Below are 15868 nucleotides of genomic sequence, written 5' to 3'. Positions count from 1 at the left end.
GCCCACCTCCTTGGATTAGCCGAATCCAAACCTCTGACTTTATACATAAACGGAGATGCAACAATAACTTAAGGAAGCCCAGATGTATTCTTCCAAAGAAAAATACTGTTACTCGTGTGTAACGCTCTTTCTCCAGTATTGGTATCTTTTATAGATTCACATGCTTGAATCATTCCTGTTGTTGCAGTGATCTCTCGTAACACCTTGACAATGCTGACTGTGTGTACAGTCTGAGTCAAAGTTCTGAGAAAAGAGAGGAGAAAAGAGAGAGGAGAAAAGAGAGAGGAGAAAAGAGAGAGGAGAAAAGAGAGAGGAGAAAAGAGAGAGGAGAAAAGAGAGAGAAAAGAGAGGAGAAAAGAGAGGAGAAAAGAGAGGAGAAAAGAGAGGAGAAAAGAGAGGAGAAAAGAGAGGAGAAAAGAGAGGAGAAAAGAGAGGAGAAAAGAGAGGAGAAAAGAGAGGAGAAAAGAGAGGAGAAAAGAGAGGAGAGAGGAGAGGAGAGAGAGAGGAGAGAAGAGAGAAGAGACACACCATATATAAGGGTAATGGTCCAATTCTGCCACCACGGGAATTCAGGAGACATAACAAGGGATTCTGGCGACATCACACATCAAGAGGCCGAAGGTACATTGGTTTGTAATGTTGCCAGAACTTTGAGGTTATATATTTTGTTGTACTTTTATTTTGATTTTAATTGCTTGAAAAACGTATTTTCAAAGAGGGAAATGTTTAGTTAAACAGTCAAGTGAAATGCAGAGCTTTACCGTTTTATTTTCTGTAATAAATAGAACAATCCTTTTTATGTCATTAATATAAGGCCTATTTCACAAACTTCACTTTTTAGTACATTTGGTAGCACTACAAAAGTAGTGCTCATGTACTACAACATTCTCTTCACAAACCTACGTGAAGAGACCACCACCTCTCCTAGCTTTTCAATTCAGAGGTATACGTTTTAATAGGAAATGTGGAAGGAATCTGGGGGAGTGGTTGAAAAATGTAACGAGTCAATGTGTTGTAACATTTATTTTTTTAGTTCTAGGTTAATAAATATTTAGATTTAATTTTCATTTGTATTTTACATTAAAATGTGTAATGTTTTAAATAATTATTAAACTTTAGTATTTTCCCTATACATTACCATAGGAAAATTGACACCCCAATGATGGAGACATCCACCTACATGTGAAAAGTTGCAAGTAGTAACTACACTCGTAAATCTTGTTCTAGCCAGCACCATCCCCGATTCGGAGGCGGTGGATATATTCTAGTAGTAAATTTACACTCAGAAATGGTATATAGCAAATTAGGTGTGAGGTCACTACTAGGTGCAGTAGTAAGTTTAACAAGCGAGTAAATCTACAAATGCATATTCACCATTATGAATAGGACCTGTGGAAGTTTAGAAAAAAATATTGTTAACATTGCGAATAAACACATTCTGTCTGTAGAATGTTAACACTATAGAAGGTATTGCATATATTCGAATGGTCATATATTTAATTTAAAGTGTTTAGGTATTGATTACCCCTTATGAACAGGTTGTTGATAAAAGAAAGGCACTGTGCAATTATGCAACCCTATGGCTGCGACGTTTACTGCAGGATTATAGATTAACTATCTTCCACATAACCTGCACATAATTAGTAAATTTCAACCAAAAATGTCTCTAGCCCAAATGGATTATAATAATACAGTGAACATTTTTTAAAATCTTTTTGTGGCTTTTTGTGCCATGGAATTTAGTTAGCCCTACAGAATTATTTTATTTTCCAGTGACACATAATCCATAATCTGGATTCTCCAATGTTGCATAATCCTAGTGGTCCTAAGAAGGAAAGCTCTGCAGAGGTCTGGGGAACTGTCACTGTGACAATGAAAACCATCTTCCATACTTCTTGTGAAATATTGATGTCTAAACTACTGCATTTTGTGCAAATCACACATGTAATATACATACATAAAACAGAGAAATATAAGATTCTAGACAGATCGAGAGATAAAAAAACAAACAAAAAAAAAACATTCTAACTTTAATCTTTGTTGTTCACAGGAATCTCCAATGAAATTAAACACTGAATGGCTCCATTACAGAAACATATAAAAAATAGATATAGAGATAGATACACACATAAAAGATTCCCCTCAAGGATGACCCAGATAGCAGAATCTCAAGCTCCCATGCAAAAAGAGTATCTGCACTGCTGGATGTTTGTATCCTACAGATTAAGTAACGCACTCTATTTTTATTTTTTTATTTTTATCAGGTCTATGTGCTTCCAAAAAGGAGCATTGTTTCTGCCATATACTAAGAGCTTAAGGTACATTACATGTGGAATATGTGTTCTAGAAGTTAAACATTTCCTCAACATCAGGTAAACCACAGTCTATCAAAAAGCTGAGCTGTTAATTGAAATCCAAACTTCATAAATCGACACTACAAAAGTGCACAATTTGTCATACTATATTATGTCAATTAATACCTTTAACATATCCACTTCAGATTTAAGTCTTTGGTTGTCAGCATGTAAATCTTTGTTTCTCTGCTCAGCTTGAATTAGTTGAGCTTCTAACTCTGCTTCTAGCTCCCGACTCCCTTCTTGATATTCAGCCAGTTCTTCCCGGGCCTCAATGCAACTGAAAGGAGGGAAAGAAACTTTAAATTATTTTTCAATTTTCAAAAATAACATTTAACTGAATTAGAATATGGTAGTAATAAAGGCGTACAAAACTATTTAAAAAAATTGTACTGAGTACAGAAGTTTACCTAAGCAGCGCACAAAGTTTACATTACACACACGTTCCAAACATTTGTCACGAACTACATACCATAAATTGGAACCCTGGTACGCTCAAGTTCAACATCCATCCTGCAGAAGTCAGTTAATGAAATCATATATATATTTTAAGTGGCAGAACTTTGGTATGAAACACTAAAATAAAAACTATATATACTTTTGATCACTCCTAGTAAATTGAATTCATCCGTAACTCAAACATGTAATTGTCACCATGAATGTTAAAAAAAAGAAGAAAAAAAAACACAACTGCATATAATTCCTTTAATTCAAAGCTACTGTTGCAACACCACTTTGCTGAGTTAATTACCTGTAATCACAAATCAGTCATTGGTATTCCATCTGAATCCATAAACAGCAGAATATCTCCGCACACGTACAAGATTTCCAGAACACAATTTTTAAGAACACTTTAAAAAAAAAAAATGAATGATTCATACCTAGCAAAGGCAACATTTTCTATTTATTTTTCTCTTTGTGGTTCTTAACTCCTTCAATGCGTCGGATAGCTCCTGGCCGTCCGCATACACAAAACAGGAAATTCCTCTGGCATGGGCATTCCCTTCTGAAAGAAACAGCCTTGGGAGATTGGGAAATGCTTCCCCATCTCCAGAGGCTGTTCCTTTTGTTTCAGGGAAATGGCGACCAGTACGCAGGGCGCGCTGACGTCATTTTACTGAAATCAAAAGTGAAATCAGTTATCACAGCTCCCCGAGCACTGATCCAGACAATAAAGTTATCGTTCCAAGAACCTCCCCTTTCCAATGATACCTTTCCCAAGTGGATCCCCAAGCAGGGATTCACTTCACTGGACACCAGGGAGGGGGAGCCGCCCCTTGAGAAAGGGCTTTTGCTCCCCCAGAGAGGGGAGGGGCGAGAGAGAAAGCCCCAGGGCCTAGCACACTAGGGAATTTTTTATTTACTTAGTTTTGGGGTGGAGGCTGCCTCAGGATGGGCCTTTCAATGCCCCCACCCCTGAAAAATGGGAACAGAGGCCCGCTAGGCACCAGGGAAATTTTTATTTTATTAGTGTAGGGGTGCTGGCTGCCCAGAATGGGCATGGCAACTCCCCCTCCCTGCCCCCCAAAAAATCATGGCCAGTCTTTCTGCTCCCCCTTGGGGGGTGGGGGGGCAGATTTGAAACCCCCCCGGGAGGGCAGAATGCCCAATTGGCACAAGGGATGTTTTTTTTTGTTTTTTTTAAATTAGTGTAGGGTGGGGGCTGCCCAGAATGGGCATGACAATGCCCCCCCCCTCTCCCCCCCAAAAAAGGGCACATTCTTTCTGACCCCCCGCCCCCACCCGGGAGCACATGGGGGCAGTAGACCCAACCAAGGTCGATAGGAGTCTCTACGCAAGCGTTCCCATTGTCCTTGGTTTGATCCACTACTGTTGCGGCACTAAGCCCAGCCACACAAGTGGGGCAGCTTTTCTATTGGCAATGTTGGGTGGTACGAAGTTTGTGGATTCCTGCAGATTTCAGAAGTTTCCATCACAGAAATGTAAGAAAATGTGTGATTGTAGGAAAAGTTTGCTGCTTGCAGGGCCTTGTGAGTAACAAAAGTCAATGGGATCCACGGAAGTCAAACCATCCTGGGTTCCCTTAGGTGTCTAGTTTTCAAAAATATACAGGTTGGATAAGCTATGGTCCAAAATCTAGAGATACCCACATCAGAAAAAGAGGGTCAGTTTTTGGTGGAGAAAAATGTGCTGCATGCATGTTGTGCTTTGGCCCGTTTCCTTTCGCAGGCACTAAGTCTACCCACACAAGTGAGGTCCCATTTTTCTCAGGAGACTTGGGAATATGCCGGGTGGAAGGAAGTTTGTTGCTACCCAGAGTTTCCAGGCTTCCCATCATGGAAATGTGAGGAAAATGTGCGTTGTCAGTTTGCAAGGGATTCTGGGTAAACAAACGTGGTGAGAACCATGCAAGTCAGCCCACCCTGGATAGCCCTAGGTTTCTAGTTTTCAAAAATGTGGAGGCTGGCTACGTTTCTTTAGGTGCCAGCTGAGCGAAGTCCCAAAAGAAATTTAAAGTCACCCACATCGGAAAAAGGAGGGTCGGGATTTCGGTGGAAAAATGTGCTGCATACATACTGCGTTGTAGCCATTTCCTGTCACAGGCACTAGGTCTACCCAAACAAATGAGGCCTCATTTTTATCAGGAGACTTGTGGGAGCATAGGATAGTGGAACATTTGTTATTACAAATTGGATTTTGCTGCATTTGTGCCTTTCAATTGTAGGCAAGTGTATAAGAAAGATGACATTTTGAAAAATACCATCCCAAATCATATACTAGTACAGGTACCCACAAATTCAGCGATTTAGAAATAACCACCGCTCCTGAACTCCATATCTTGTGCCCGTTTCAGAAATACACAACTTTCCTTGATACCCATTTTTCACTCTGCCTATTTCGCTATAAGAATTGGTCTATACTTGGTACTGAATGAAAAACCATTGTACTGTGCAGCTCAGTTGCTGGCTCTGGGTATTTTGAGTTCTTTGAAAACATAAAAACACTATATATTTCTACAACCAGAAGGGTCTACCGGACCTAATGGTATATTGCTTTTGTCAATCTGCCATTGTGAAAGTGACAGATGCATATGTCACAAACGCCTGTTTTTTCCTATTTATTTTCAATATTTCTTAATTTGAACAGTTATTTTACTTGGGAAACCTTGAGTGATCTACAAATACGACCCCTTGCTAAATTCTGAATTTTGTCTACTTTTCAGAAAAGTATAGCTTTTCTGGATCACCCATTGGTTTCTCACTGGTTTCCACCACAAACTGGAAGTAGGCTGAGAGCATAAAAAATAGGGCAGATTGGCAACCTCTTAGAAAAATGCTCTGCATGTTCACGAAATCTAGGAAGATTGTGACTTTATTTCAGCAAACTGTTTGTGGATGTAATTTTTAGGGGGGGGGAACAGATTGTATATTTTTCCTCAAAAAACTCAAAACATTGCTATATTTTGCTTAATTTCCCAGTCCCCAACAGGGGAATCCACAAACCCTTTGGCAACTTCAGAATTCCCAGGATGTTGGAAAAAAGGACACATATTTGGCGTGGATAGCTTTTGAGCACACAAAGTTATGGAGGACAAAGCGCAAACTACTCCAAATAACCAAACAAAGGCTTAGCACTGGTGGCGGGAGGATGGGGGCTAGCAGTGAATGGTTAAAAGTAAACTCAGTTAGCCAAATCTACCTTTTTTTTTTAAACTCCACAAAGTAGGAAAATGTTGCCTCCGACGGTCTGGGCAAACACTGCGCCAAATAGACAATGCACCTTTAAGAAATTCCAGACTCAGCCAGATATCCCAATATGCATTGTAGAGCCAGTGAGGCTGTTTGTTTTGAAGGAAATACAGGGAATCATGTCTCTATACAGCATTTTCGACAAACTCATTTGAAACAGATGGGCAAGGCGATTGTTTGTGGATTCAGAGAGAACACTCATGACAAAGAACTAGAATTACAGACAATTTAGCCTTCAGTCATTAGAGTCTACCTGATATACATAAACAGTATAATAGAGAAGCAAGCTATAGGCTCAGTCCCGAAGGAGGATTCAAAGGATGATGGCAAAGAAGGCACAAGTATTACGGAGCAAATGAATTACACAATGAGGCATGACCTACCAAAGTATTTGTTCTGATGTGGTAGTCTAAACAGCAATGCTTAGAATTGTGTCGGCCTCTAGTCACTATTTCACAAATAAATGTAGTATGTATAGTTCACAAGAGCAGTAGTACCTGCTTTCCCACGAGCAAAAAGAGCCTTAGGCTTACTCAGAAAGAAATAAGTTACTTACCTGTAACTGTAGTTCTCCAATATTGGAAACTTTCATAGATCCACATGCTTGAATACTTCCCAGTCATCGAGATGGGAGTCCCCAGTGAAATATACAACATAGGCCTAGAATGTACTTCTACATCACATGCTTTAGGCCTCAATTCAACAATCTATCACAGTCATTTTGTAAAACAGACCCAAACTCAAATTTGAACCAATCAGATTGCCTCATCCCATAGAACCTCCTGTGAGGAGCTGCCTTCCTTCAGATTTTCCGAGCAGAAGTGCTATAATAATGAAGAACACGGAGGAAAAAGAAGATGAGCTCATCCGGGGAGGCGGGTGGGCCGCATGTGAATCTATGAAAGCTATGGAACTTTCATTGATTCACATGCTTGAATAAGACTAGCAAGCAGTATCAGCACATTTTCTCTATTCGTAAAACACTGTTTACCATATAAAAGATAGCACCTGCATTAAATTAACTAAATGCATAGAAATAAGAGCCAGCACTTCCAAATATAAATCCATATGCATAGTATGTACGTTAGTGGGAAACTAAAAATGTGATATTATAGCAGGAGCGGATGGTGGGAGACACAGCTCACTTTATCGGAACAAATGCCTAAGGACTGCTTGATCCACCACTGCATCCCGGAGCGTCTCAGCATCCAAACAGTAATGCTTTGTGAAAGCTCATGTGTCGCCCTCCACGTTGCTGATCGGCAGATGTCAGGCAGGGACACGCCCGAAAAGAGTGCACAGGACGTGGAGACTGCCCTAGTGGAATGCGCACGCACCCTGGTGTCCAGGGATCGACCAGCCCTTTGATGGCAAAAAGCTATTGTGCTTGAAATCCATTTAGAAATAGTCTGTTTAGTGACAGGATGCCCTCTTCTGGGCGCACTGAATGCCACGAAGAGTTGGTTTGATTTTCGGATCAAACTCGTTCTTTGCAGACAGAACTTAAGGCATCTTTTGACATCAAGAGAAGAAAGCGATCTTTCTGCTCTAGATTGAGGTTGTGGAAAGAAAGTCTTTAGCAGCACTGGCTCATTAATATGAAAGTCTGATGGAACCTTAGGGATAAACTTAGAATTGGTTCGTAGGATGACTATCGCCAGGAAATTTCAGAAAAGGTTCTTGAATGGAAAAAATGCTTGAATTTCACCAACTCTGTGAGCAGATGTTTACGGCCAACAGAAGCGCTACCTTCCAGGTGAGGTATTTGATGTCTGCTTTATGAACGGGTTCAAATGGCTCTTTCATTAGCTGACCCAGGACTGTATTTAGTTGCCAAGCTGGAGACTGGAGGAAAAGACCGGAAGAGACCTTTCATGAATTGTTTGATAAGCCTATGAGACCAGACGGATGGCCCCTTAGAGAGTCGTCTATATCTGGAGATAGCTGCCAAGTGAACCTTAATAGATGCATGGGCAAGACCAGGGCGTGCCAGATGAAGGAGATAAGGCAAGACTTGCTCCTGGAGTGTATGTAAGTGGGTTAATGTGATTAGCAACACACACCAAGCAGAATTGTTTCCATTTTAATCTATACATTTTACTAGTCCTATCCGCACGCGCTTTAGCCAGAACGGTCTTGCACTCGTCAGGAATATTCAAATGGCCGAATTCATTGAATTCAGGAGCCATGCACATAATCTGAGAGACTTGGCATCCGGATGCCTCTCTTGGCCCTGATTGATGGTTAATAGTTCCGGAATCCGTGTTATCCTGATGGCAGGGCACGACGACGGCAACAGTAGCTCTCTGTACCACGGTTGACGCGGCCAGGCTGGAGCATTTGGGAATATCTGACATGGCTCGGATTTGACCTTGCTGATCACCCATGGAAGTAGAGGTATCGGAGGAAAAGCCTAAGCATAAATCCCTGACCATGCTATCGAAAGGGCATTTCCCCACGACCCTGGTTGGTGATGCCAGCTTGCATAAAACTGGCATTTTGCGTTCTGAGATGTCGCAAACAGGTCCAAATTTGATTTTCCCCATCTGAGGAACATTGCAGCCATCATCCGCCGATTCAGTTCCCATTTGAGAGAAGATGTGCCTAGCCTGTTTAGCGTGTCTGCTGTGATGTTGCTTCCTCCTGGAAGATGTTCTGCCCTTATGTGCACTGAGTGTTGAATGCACCAGGTCCAAATGGTCTGCGCTTCCCTGGACAGCAGATGAGACTGAGTCCCTCCTTGCTTGTTGATGTAGTGCATGGGGTCGTATTGTCAATTCGGAGAAGCACTGATGAGCCTCGTATTCTTGGCAGGAAAGCCTGCAGTGCCAGGTACACAGCTCCGAGCTCGAGGAGGTTGATTTGAAGAGTAGCGTGAGAAGGGGGCCACTTGCCACTTACTTGGAGGTCTTGTAGACATGCAGCCCATCCCTCCATCGAAGCATCCATTGTTATTGTTAACGAAGGGACCTGAGCTAAGAATCCTAATTCCCTGGAGATGTTTGCCGGTGTTAACCACCAGTCGAGGGAATCTAACATCATTGTTGTCATCCGTATGATGTCCCTGAAGGAATCTTGTGTCTGCTTCCATTGTTCGTTGAGCTCCTCCTGCAGTGGACGCATCCAAAGGCAACAGTGGGGAATGAGATTGATACACAAGGACATCATCCCCAGTAATGACTTGAACTGTCGAACTGAAAGCCTTTCTTTTCTGAAGTGCCCCTGCTAGTTTGATTAGTTTGACTTGTCTTTCCTCCACTGGATCCGCCTTTGTTTGAGTCGTGTCCATTACAGCACCAGGGAAACTATTCTCCTGCTAGGCTAAAGATGGGACTTCTCCCGATTGAGAGTCAGACCTAACTGTTTGAAAAGGCGTAAATTCGTCTTGAGAGAATAATGTAGCGACTGGATGTCGGAAGCCTTCACTAATCAGTCGTCCAGGTATGGAAATATTTGGTGGCTGTGGTGTTGTAGACATGCTGCAACAGGGGCGAGGCACTTTGTGCCCGAAAGGTAGCACTTTGAATTGAAAGTGCCTGCCGGCTACTAAAAAGTTCAAGAATTTCCTGTGCTTCGGGTGAATGGGTATGTGGAAGTAGGCATCCTGCAGGCTAAGGCGTTCCTCTGGGAGGAGGTCTGCTGTATGCTGCCGCCGGGGGTTGTCTCTGATATTGGGGTCTGGAAGAATGAGAAAGAGAGGAATAAGTTGGGTACCTGTAGGACTGGTAACCACCTCGAAAGGAAGACTGCCCTCTACCTCTGGCCCCACGAAAGGGTGTGCTCTTATACTGCAGTGATCCTAAAAGACCTGGCAGTATCAGTGTCTGCCTTGATTGCCTGGAGAGAGTCATCCAAATGCTTGCTGAAAAGGTTTTGTCCATCATAGGGAAGGTCCAGAATCTTAGTCTGGACACCCGGTCGAATGTTTGTGGCCTTAAGCCAACCCTGCCGCCTTAATACTGCTGATCCGGCCAGAGGCCGAAACCCCATAGTGGCAATGTCTATTGCACAATCAATAACTTCTGTAGATGTGCGCTGTCCTTCAATGAGAATCTTCCTCACCTCGGTCTTGCTAGCATCTGGAAGATCATCTACTGAGTGAGCAATGTCTGACCACAGTTGCCTGTCATATCTTTCCAGTAGCGCCAAGGAGTTTGCAGCACGCACCACAATGGCAGACGATGTTGTCAAGGCACCTACCATCCAATATCTTCCAGAGGGGACTCAAAAGAAGTTGGCTCTGGTGATTGAGTTGCAGGGAGTACATTTTCATCCCACTCATCCAGCACTTTGCCTTCCTCGGCCACTTCATCTGACGAAGCATGGGCTTGCGGACCCTGTGGAACTTGAGAAGGAATCTGTGGAGTAGGAGGAAGAACTGGAAATGGAACCAGAGTACATGGTGCCATAACCACTGGAATAGGATCTGCTGCAGGCTGTGGACAGAAGCGCTCCTTATAATCTGCCAGCATGGCCTGTAGCTCAGAAACCAGACCAGAAGGCAAACATACCATTCCTTGTTGCTGTTGTTGCGGAACTGGTTCGTAGTATTGCTGATCATAATACGAGTGATCATCAGAGTACTCTTGACATTTCACAAGTAATTGAGACGGACTCCTGGCCACACCAAATGCTCCGTCATCATCATCACCATCGCCATCCAAAAAGCGAGATGGCAAACGTCTTGACACTTTACTTGGTGATGTGACTGACGGTGTCAAATGAGTCTTAGATATCCTTCTAAGAGGAGTATGCTGTGAAGAGTGGTACAGAGGCAATGACGATGGTCTTTGTCATTTTGCAGGAATCATTTTGACTGTCGATGACAAAAATACTGGTGTCGTCGACAAACGTAGACACTGGAAATGTGGTTAACAGTGTTGTCGACGACGAAAGTACAGTCGACGGAGGTGCTGTTGGAGGCATCGTTGACGGAGGAGTCATCGACGAGGACATCGTTGACTGAGGTAACGCCGACGGGAGCATCGACGTGAGATCAATCATCAACGAGAGGGTCATCAACAGGTATAGTCCTGTTGACGAGATGGGGTGCCCCAACGACAAAGATGAAAGCGCAGTCGAATAGGATCCTGCTGCCATCGACATTGAAATAGTGACTATTACAAGAGTCACTGATGCAACAGTCGTCGATGAGAGCATCGTCGACAATGGCGCTGTCGACGGTGCAGAGCTTGGTTTTTTGAACCGGTGTTGAATTTTCAACAGTGGTGTAGACTGTTCAGAAACAGTCTTTTTTGAGGACTTTCTGAGGGATTCTGCCTTCTGAATGCCTGTATGCTTTTTCTGTGGAGGGCCATGTTTTAAGGAGGTCCTGGCAGATTTCTGTGCCATTTTCTTGAGTGGCTCCTGAACATCCAAGCCTTCCTGCTTTCTTTTAACAGGTATTTTGGGAGCAGAGATGGAGGTAGAGGCACTGTCCTCATTAGAGGCTGAGTGGCTATCCTTACCTTCTGAAGCCACAAAAGCAGACAACCCTCTCTGTCCTTCAAAGTCTTTGTAGAAAACCTTTTACATATCTTGCAGTCCTTGGTTTTGTGACTGGGATATAAGCAGGAAATGCATTCCTCATGTGGATCATCCACATATATTCTATTCTTTAAACAAGAGGCACAGGATCAAAAAAGGCCCTTTCTTGGTGTCGGACATGGCAGCCGGTTTGAAGCACCAAAGAAGAAAAGAAATGTCCAAATTCAGGTATTAGTCTTCTGAGAGAAAAAGTTTTGAGCAGAGCTCAAAGGAGACTCCTCAGCACGGCGTGCAGTGGAAAATCTGAGGGAAGGCAGCTCCACATAGGAGGTTCTATGGGATAAGGCAATTTGATTGGTTCAAATTGGAGTATGGGTCTATTTTACGAAATGACTGATAGATTGTGGAATTGAGGTCTAAAGCATGTGATGTAGATTTACATTCTAGGCCTAAGTTGTATATTCCACCGGGGACTCCCATCTCGACGACAGGGAAGGATTCAAGCATGTGAATCTATGAAAGCTTCCAATACTGGAGTAAGAGCTTATTCACCTTTTGGTATCTAGTAAAAAAAACAACAAGGCACAATCCAACTATGGTTTGCTTTGATAAATCTAAACCTGTGCAGACTGCATCATAATTTATGGATAACTGTTTGGACTGTCATATCAATGTGGTCTTGTCCAAGTAACATTTTAACATTCCAGAGTATGATAAGCTTCTTAGCTGGAGGTGAATGCTTCAGAAATAACTTAGGAAGAGAGATTGTCTGATATTACTGAGAGCAGAAAATCACAGCAAGTTTTTAAGAAAACGTTTGTTGAAACCCAGTTATTGTTCCTCAATCTCCCTTCTGACAGAAATTATGGCAACAAGAAAAGCCACTTTCCATGAGATATGTTTCAGGTCTGCCATATGTGCATGGTTTCAAACAGGGGCACATCAACTTGGAAAGGACAAAAGTAACCCCCCAAGGAGGCTGCCTCCTTAATATCCTTTGGCATGGAGATAAAGGGTGCCTGAGAAAGCTTCTTCCTACAAGCAACCAAACTGGACAGAACTGACAGCCAAATGTTGCCAATAAAATAAAGTAATACCTCTCTTCTTGACAAGTTCTCTGCACCAGCAAGGAAGTGTGGTACTACCAAATTGCATATTGACATAGATCACTAATTGTTCCATTGGCCACCCAACTAGGAAGAGATGCAATAACAGATAGCTTTCAGAGGATATATTCAAACTAAAAGTTTCAGAAGGCTTCTCAAGATTATTCTTCACAATGTTTAGTCGGCAGAATAACACTGGAAAACAAACTATGGTTACAATGAGTCATTCTCTTCTAGAGTATGGACACTTCTACTGCCTGAACATTTCCATTGCTGGAGAATGGTATATATGCTCATACTTAGTGATGAACTGCTAAACATGCGATAGCCGAGGCTGGCTTAAGATGTCCTTTCAGCAGGAATAAAATGCTGTGCTCTCCAAGAATCTCCTGCCTAAGAGTGTTGAGTGTTGAGTGTTTACTGAATCATGCTTTCACTTTCCCAGTTCCAAGTCATCTGACACCACTGGGGTTCGAGGCACTCTTTCAGCTTGGCATTGAAAACTAAGAAGATTCAGAAGATCAAAATGTCCAGGAGGGATGATGGTAGCTGTCTGCCTGATGGAGCTGCTGTTAATTGCAAAGGCAAAATCTTTGTAACTAAAAGAGGACCATCATTCTTCTGGGGGCTACACTTTTACTTGGCTTGAGTCCATCACACCTCCCAGGGAATTGTCTGCGTTGGTTGAAGTGTAGAATTGGTGGTGGTGGTGGTGGGGGGGGGACCAACGGTGGGGGGGGGGGTCTGAAAATCCTGGTCACAGACGGGGATAGGCTGTTCTATTGTTAAAAAAACTGGTGCCAAACTTGCTTCTACCAGCCGGTCATCCAGATATGGGTTGACAAACATTCCCCTCTTCGCCAGTACTGCTCAGGGGTGTGGAATTTATTAAAATATCTACTTGTCCAGGGGACAGGTTGCTTCTCAAATCTACTTGTCCTGTAAAAAGATCTACTTGTCCCTTTGGTGCCATGTAGTGTGGCGACAAATTATGGAAGCAATCTCATTATGTAAGAGCTCTGATAATAGCCTCTCTGATTATGCCAGGGTTACTACCATAATAGGGCTTGAATACTTGCAGTTTCAATCCCTACTGTAGCAATTTCCTTATTTTGCCACCTTTCTGCAGATCTGCATACTGGGGCTGGAGGAAGCAGTAAGCAATAGTTCCAGGGCTGGAATGCCTTTGAGTCTGCAAACCTACTAACCTGCATGTTTTAAAGATTTTCACCAGCTTCTCTCTAATATTTTCCCATAATAAGAAAGGTTGGACATTTACTCCTGACAATGGCAGAATTAGAACTTCTTCCAGGGTTGGGAAGAAAGTGGCTGGAGGGAAAATTAACTTGCAGATGCTCAATAGATTTTCACATGAGCAAATCTACACATGCGTATTTACCCATGCTAAAATACAGTTCACAAATATTTTATAGGGGTACGACATATACCATGGGTGCACTTTTGTGACTTTCTTTAAGAATTTGGGGCCACATGTAGGTAGGTTCAGATTTGAATAATCATGAGGTGGGTCGCAATTTGCGACCCCCTTGCGAATAGCAATGGAGACAGCAGACCACCATGTCTGTGACTGCTTCCTTAAAGGAAAACGAGATGCATTACAAAAACGAAAAATGAAACGTTTTTGTTTCATTTTTTCAGAGCAGGCAGTGGTCCGCAGGACCACTGCCTGCTCTGAAAAAATGTTTACAGTGACATTCACAATGGGGAAGGGGTCCCATGGGGACCCCTTCCCTTTTGCGAAAGTGTTAGCACCCATTTGAAATGGGTGCCAACTGTGATTGGTTTGCGCCCGCATTCGCGGTCACAAAACAATCCTACATTGCACTGCGAGTCGCAATTAGGAAGGGAACACCCCTTCCTAATTGCGACTCGCAAACCCGTTTTGCAATTCGGTAACCAGGTTACTGAATCGCAAAACTGGGTTTGTGCATCGCAATGTGCTTTTTGCACGTCGCAAACAGCAAAAGTCGCTGTTTGTGACATGCAAAAAGCTACCTACATGTGGGTCTTGGTCCCTAATTAGGTCTGGTGTTAACAAAGACATTTTGTTTAATAAAAACTTCTATTTCTCTCTCTTTTGGCTGGCTTTACTGTGAGTGATTGCATTCTGCTCTTCCACAAGGAGCATATTGGCACACAAAGTAGTTTTGTTCAGTGTCAGGAACTACAGTGGCAATCAGTGACGTAACGAAACTGGAGGGTGCCCCTTTGCAAAGAACATGGAGGAGCCCCCTCTCCAGACTCACTCAGGGCAGGTGCTGTGCTAATGGGACCCCCTGGAGGGCGGCTGCGGGGCCTTTGTTATGCCACTGGTGGCAACGTGTGCTTTTAGAGTTCAAAAAATTTAGTTTTTTTTTTTTGGCAGTGTTTGTTACAATGTTGAGGGCCTGGTAGCTCCCACAACAATAAAGTGTTACAAAAGCCATGTCAAAACAAGACATGCATTGATGAAACTAAAAGACTTATAAAAATATGTCAGATCAGTTGGCTTTGTCAGTGTTTGTTTATTTTCATGCTTCCCATATTCGTGTTGAAAATGGTTACACTGATTTACCATTAGAAATATTTTTGGGAAATACTAGCATGCATCAACACATTTTACTAAATGACACTTCATTTGCATCTAATTAGAGAGCATTCTGGGAGCATTATACTTAGCCTCATAGGCTAAAGTTTTCAAACATGTGTATACACAGCTGTTTTCTTTTTGTACTGGAACCAACGTCAGTAGTGAAGTGTGACCTTAAAACATTTATTTACAGCACTCACCCTAATAATCAAGGCTTTCAAATAATGAACCATAAATACAAGTTCGAACAGCATTATCTTTTGGAAACACATTACCTCAACTGCAGAGAGTTCCACTCTCTGTAAACAGGCAGCCAAAGGGTTTGTGCTGCAGAGGGTTGGGCCTACTTGTCCCAAGGACAAAGTAAACATAAAAACTTGTTGCCCTTGACCCCAAACAAGATGTCCCGGCGTCGGGCGATAGGAATTCCATCATCCCTGACTGCTGCTACCATTGTAACTGATTTGGGGGCAAAACCCTTGGTGCTCACTTACACTGAAAAGAAAAATGCAAAACCTGTAGTGGGAGTGATCCACTCTGAAACAGAGAAAGGTCTGATATATCTTGTAGATAGGGATGTGGGCAGACCGAAGTTATCCACTCTCCTCTGTGAAGGTGGGG

The 15868-nt window shown here is 42.7% G+C and overlaps 1 protein-coding gene across 2 annotated transcripts in view; it reads right to left on the bottom strand.

Annotated features, from left to right (window-relative positions):
• NDEL1 (nudE neurodevelopment protein 1 like 1) overlaps positions 1-15868 on the bottom strand; it is a 354675-nt gene that overhangs the window by 242598 nt on the left and 96209 nt on the right. For both annotated transcript variants that reach the window (XM_069200297.1, XM_069200298.1), the window contains exon 3: positions 2481-2634. In XM_069200297.1, the coding sequence (XP_069056398.1) occupies positions 2481-2634 (154 nt within the window). The remainder of the gene's footprint in view (positions 1-2480; positions 2635-15868) is intronic.

This window comes from Pleurodeles waltl, chromosome 7 (assembly GCF_031143425.1).
Source record: "Pleurodeles waltl isolate 20211129_DDA chromosome 7, aPleWal1.hap1.20221129, whole genome shotgun sequence".
NCBI classification, from domain to species: domain Eukaryota; kingdom Metazoa; phylum Chordata; class Amphibia; order Caudata; family Salamandridae; genus Pleurodeles; species Pleurodeles waltl.
Note: the sequence above shows the minus strand (reverse complement) of the source record. Positions and strands in the feature narration are given on the sequence as shown.